At 36.5% G+C, this 6,272-nt stretch overlaps 1 protein-coding gene across 1 annotated transcript; it reads left to right on the top strand.

Moving 5' to 3' along the window:
• Positions 1-1,089: 1,089 nt before the first annotated feature.
• On the top strand, positions 1,090-3,989 carry LOC144363593 (uncharacterized). Its single transcript, XM_078014218.2, has 2 exons — positions 1,090-1,203; positions 1,929-3,989. Exons 1-2 carry the CDS (start codon positions 1,172-1,174, stop codon positions 3,130-3,132), a joined length of 1,236 nt encoding a protein of 411 aa, XP_077870344.1. The 5' UTR covers positions 1,090-1,171; the 3' UTR covers positions 3,133-3,989.
• The last annotated feature ends 2,283 nt before the right edge of the window (positions 3,990-6,272 follow it).

Here is a 6,272-nt window from a genome sequence, read left to right as displayed (position 1 = left end):
GTTTGACTTTGGTTGAGATCAAGTGTTTTATGCATAGAATAGATACACCAAATTTGACTCGCTTGGCAGATAATTCCACACTTCTATCACTTTCATCTCAATCCATGGCATATGGTGGCCATTCGTTTATTCGACTGTATGATGCGTTAACAAACTTGAGATTTGGGCTAAGTGTAAAATTCCTAATGTTGAAAACAGTGCACAGGTTTTTCTAAAACACAAATATTTTGCTGTTTTATTTATTACAACAAAACATTTACACATTTACACAAATTAACGCCCCTCTAAGACCAATCTGTCGGCCACTCGTTTAAATGATGTTTATCACAACAATAGACTTATAAGAAGTGACTGAAAATAATGACGGTGAATTATGATACATTGTAACAAAGTGTGAAAAAAACAGCAAGATATTGAAGTTTTTGAAAATCTGTGCATAGTTTTAAACATTTGGAATTCGACATTTTGCCTTAATCTCACGTTCAATAATGCATTACACAATAGAATGAACGAATGACCACCATATGCCACGGATTCATCTCCCCAATTCCAATTCCAATTACTTACACGTCTGTTAAAGATCAGATCGTTTGTTATCTACAAATAGCTGCAAGCCATTGACAGGTTACGTAGTTTCTAGGTCTCGACCCTCAAGGGTAACCTTGCAGCCTGGCTTCAGACTTCAAATGTATCGTCTCTCTCCTTGACGTCATTAGCGTTGAAGTAGGGGTAATTCAGGTCCTCCAATCACGTGCTACGAAAGGAGCATTGCACTGTGCGCTGATTGTCACGAGATATTGCCTCACATGATATTAGTATTTTCAAAAGTTAATAGGACGGGATAAGATGGAGATTATATACTCAACATATTCAGAGTTGACAATTAATGTGTTTTTTTTTTTTTTGAATAGTTCCTATATTTCGCAAGTTATATTGAATTGAGAGGCATTTTCATGACGTTTTAAAACCATTCTGAAAGAGTTACCCTTTCTTAACAATACCCTTTTGTCATTCGTGTGACCCATTTTTTGCACAATGACCTGGTTTGAGGATCAGAGTACGGTATGTACACAGCATCAATAAAATTAGAATATTTGGCATTACGCCATTCGGGTATTTCCAAGAACTGCATATAAACTCGGACAGTTTGTAATACAGTTCATTTGCAGGTATGACGGCGGCGGAAAACACATCGCGCAAAAGGTGGGTGTCTGACAAGTCTTTATTAAGAAATCAGAAGTGACACGAATAGTTGTGATTCACTGCTTAACTGGTACGGTATCACTATTTGTACCATTTGCTGCTACTTCAAAAGGTGGCACTTCCATTAGAAAGGTGTGACGCTAAACAGGTATACCTGCGTTTTGAGCCACAAATTCTGTATAGTGGTCAACTATTTAAACCTTCGCATTCACAACAAGTCTACATTCATCACATGTACCTGAAAATAATTCCAGAAAATCAACAAAAAACTGTCGATATTTCTAGTCAAGAATACAACCCAAAATATTCAATGTGACTAATTCTGGCGAAGGAAAAAGAGGGGGTGGGTTGTAAAGACCAATCAAACAATCCCACTGAGCCATTAACTGGTAAAGTGGTACACAGTTTTGCTTCTAATTATTATCGGTATATTACAATCGCACATAGGGGGTATGTATGTTAGGTTGACTTACAATACGTGCAAAAATAAGCTCCATTCTATAATGATCCCAATATATATATGTATATATATATATATTAGTTTGTGTTTATAACTAACAACAACTCAACAACATGACTACTGTTTGACCTTTATACTTTAATTTAGCTGATTGACGTCTGCCTCCATAAAGTCACACAAATTGAATACAGGTCACAAATGTGTGGTTGTTGATAATCCATATATCACAGTGCAGTTGTGTTGACTATTATTTCTGTTTCCATAGCATTTTGCTGGTTAATGATGAATGGGGAACTGAAAAAGGCGGTATATCAACAATACATCGCCAGGCTGCTATGCTCCTCAGTGACACACGAAATTGTGATGTCTATGCACTGACACTAACTGCAACTGATAAAGACATCGACGATGCTCGTGAACATGGTATAAATCTCATCAAAGCACAAGTACATGCCCGTCTCATAAACAAGGATCCATGCGTAGATTGGTTCATCAATGATAAATCATTTTTTCCTGGTCTGGATAAAATCACCAACGTTCAAGCAATAATTGGACATCTACCAATCACTGGTGATGCTGTCATTCATTTAAAAAAGAACAGGTTTCAATCAGCAAAACTGGTTCTATTCAACCACGTGATTCCAGAAGATATTGAAGTCTACAAGGAGAGCTGGAGCCCGGATAGAGTGCAAGACAGAGAGGAAACTCTGCTTAAGGCTGCTGATGAAGCAGATGCCATATTCTCTGTTGGCCCACGAATGTTTAACCATTTCGACAATAAGTACAGAGCATTTAATAAGGATAAGGACAACCACCACGAATTCCTTCCAAAACCAGACACAAAGTTCTTCGACGTTGAAATAAAGAGACCAAAGAAAGACGGCAAAATACAAGTAATCACATTTGGGCGTATTCTTGGAGTGGAGAGGTTAAAAGGGTACGATCTTGTCACTCAAGCAATGAGTGGGGTTGTAAAATACTTTGGCGATCGGAATCAGCAAGTTCCTGTCTGGATTATTCGCGGAGTGCCGAAAGATGAACATGATAAAGCCAAGAAGTTTCTCGATGAATACAAGGAGGACGACAGACTCTCAATCAACCCGTATCCTTATGGAACTCAAGACAAGATTCGTACAGATCTTAAACAGAGCCACCTCTGCATTATGGCCTCTAGAAGTGAACCATTTGGATTGGTTGGAATGGAAGCTATAGCTGTTGGATTGCCGGTCTTGGTAACTAAAAATTCCGGTCTAGCCGAGTACTTGCAAAAAGAGTTTCCAGATATTGCTGAGAGCATGATAGTAGGCGCTGGCACTAAAGAAGAATGGACCAAGGCAATCAAGGAAGTTCTGCAACAGCCTGAGTATGACAGTGCTTTTGAAAATGCACAGAAATTGAAAACCCGTCTCCAGGCATGTCAATCAACGGCAACATCCATAGAATTATTCAAAGAAGCAGTCTTAAATTAATCAGGATTGGTTAGTTTGACATGCGTGTTTCTATTTGTCATCATTTTCCGATCTACAGTATAAATATAGTATAGACAATGCAGTTTCCGCATGGATATATAAGATGTTACTTATTTGAAAGTGATTGTATATTATTCAATACAGTAATTAATGTTTTTTTTTAAAGAAAGGACAAATATATAAACTTGTACATGTAAACTATTTGATATGAACATAGAGGTAAAAAGAGAAAAGAGTCACAGCCAAAATAATCCTCTTCAACTTCTTTTGTTTTAGTCCCATAGTTTAATCCCATAATTGCCTTATCGTCCTTTCACCCCAGGATCGTCGCCGACGCGTCATTTCTCTCAAGCGTTGCTGCGTACAGTACGCACTCCAAGGTCTTGTTTTATGGTGTCGCAGTAAAAGCCAAAGGACATAAAGCATGCGCAGATCTTTTATACGCAGAGGAATCGTGTTTGTGAGAACGGGAAAGTTGGAATTTTGAAAATCGGAGAATTTCTTGTTAAGTTTATGTAATTTTTCGTTTTTCAGCACATTTTCCGTTGTATTTTTCTCTTTTTACCTCCATGATATGAACTACTCTTAATTTCGAAATGTAGACTTGCTTGTCCTTGTTTATGAGAGCCCCTCTTTTGGATGTCTTTTGAAAAGCGAAGAAAATATTCACTTGGTATTTTAGGGACAAAACCAAATTAAAGAAAGCTTAGAACGAACTCCTCCTATTAAGAGTATTGAAGAATTAATTCAAAATTTAAAATTCAAACAAGAAGCGTTCGGGCAACTAATATTCGTCTGCTTTTTGAGATGCGTTATTGAAGTTTGTAATACTTACATAAAATAAATTTGATTGTACATTTGTGGTTTTCATTCTAATTTATTGCAGAGCACTTCTACCAGTCGGCCATATTTGTTCGAATCACGGAACAAAATATGACGTGCACCTATATATGTATGATCACCATACCAACGTTGATCCAAATCGGCCTAGTCATTACATGAAATTTAGGCGTCAGTCAGCCAAATTGAATCGAATCACAAAAATAATGATGATGTAGTTGTATCTCTCTGTATACTATCTTTGTAGAAAATTTAAATAAACAGAAACGTTCATGGCATTCAAGAGAAAGTAGCATGGGTACCATGAACAACAAAATGGCCGCCAGTCGGTCATATTTGTTCGAATCACGGAAAAAGTATGACGTGCACCATAGACCCTCCAGTACTGGAGGGTCTATGCGTGCACCTATAACCAAATCGGCCCAGTCATCTTTGAGAAACAGCTCCGGACATGTAAAAATGACGATTTAGCGCTTTTGCATAAACATTTGGCGTCGGCCAGCCACGTTGAATTGAATCACAAAAAATCATGTTGGTGCAGATGTATATACAAAATTTAAACAGAAACGTTCATTGTTTTCAATATAAAGTAGCATGGGTACCATGAAAAACAAGATGGCCGCCAGTCGGCCATATTTGTTCGAATCACGAAAAAAATGACGTGCACCTACAACCCAATATGTATGATCATTATATCAATCATAAAGTAACTTTATCATATGCAAGACATTATGTATTGACTTCATGAAAAATTTGAATGAAATCCGTCAATGGGTGTCCGAGATATAGCTCCGAACGTACGGACGGACGGAACGAACCCAAAATAATAGTCCCCGTTTTCGGACTTCGTCCGAACGGGGACTAAAAATATAAGTTATTCAATCCCTCATAAATTAGGATCTGGTAAGAGAAGCCAAAAATGATATGTGCGTTACAGACATTACGATCCTTCTGAACGCAATCTAGAGGTAGGGGCCGGGGGGGGGGGGGCTTTAAGTACTAGTATAGGAGTTTGACTCGAAGATTAGTACTATCAATCAAACTGAATATTGTACGTGTAAGACCCGATATTTTGCTGATTACAGATTTCCGACTATCTGCAAAAGAACAAAAATTGGGATACAGCCAAAAAATCTTGATTAGTATTAGTAAAATACGAGAACTGGAGATTATTGATTTATTTTTAAGATATGCCTCAATGTTTAACCTTTGACATTACACTGTTGTAACAGCACAAAGCACTTAATCCAACAAGTGGGTGTAAGTATTTATGATACATGGTGACATCGGTACCGTCTAGAACGAGAACAATAACCTGGCAATTGTTCATTGTCTGAAGTATAATAACAATAACCTTATCTGTTACTGCATATTTTGTTGTTGTGGGTGGTAATTCCAAACACGAGTAGGATTACGAGAAAACAACATTACAACCATGATTCTATCTTGCTAATTAATATTCAAACTGCCAAGATTAGTCACAATATAAAACTTAAACCCTGTGATGCTGTTATATATATAGTTTTAATTTTATTTACTATTTCTCATATTTATGTCATTTTTGTATTCAAACTCAAGTAAAGTGCCATTCTCCAGCTTATTTGTTGTGGTGTTATCCAATGACACTCAATGTTTTCATGGCGGGAAATTGAGGCACAATTTTACATACATCGTAATTTAAACATGAACGTGCACAAGTGACTAACATACAATGTATGTTTGAAAATATACAATTTGGAGTGTCAGTTAAAGTTTATTTACACCCATAGTTGTAATAAGTATCTCAGGAGAAAATCTTTCAATTCATGGATTCATTTACAACCAGACTAATTTTTATTATCCTAGCTGATCTATGTGAATTTTTTTATATTCATTAATTTTTCATATATTATTTTGATTTTTTGACTATGAATATTTAATACAGCCTTTGGAAGATATTCCTACAATTAAACATAGGTGTATGATATATGTGACAAAAATAAATGATAAATAATGCATTCTCAAAAAACAAGATGGCTGCCAGTTGGCCATTTTGATCCAACCACAAAATGAATCATCATGGACATGCATATCAACACGTGTAATGTTTGTACCAAATGTTAATGAAAACAGATGAAGCATGTTCAAGAAACCACATTTTCACAAAAAAAGATAGTTATCATGGAGTTAGGTATTTTTTTTTCTGATTATGAAACACATTTGATGTATGTGACAAATATGAATGAAAATTAGGCAGAGGGTTCTCGGAACCCGCCTATTCACATAGTTCATACCCACCATAGACTCCGGTCAGTCAAAAT

Source organism: Saccoglossus kowalevskii, chromosome 13 (genome assembly GCF_978046115.1).
Source record: "Saccoglossus kowalevskii chromosome 13, keSacKowa6.1, whole genome shotgun sequence".
Lineage (NCBI taxonomy): Eukaryota > Metazoa > Hemichordata > Enteropneusta > Harrimaniidae > Saccoglossus > Saccoglossus kowalevskii.
This window is presented reverse-complemented; position numbering and strand designations above follow the sequence as displayed.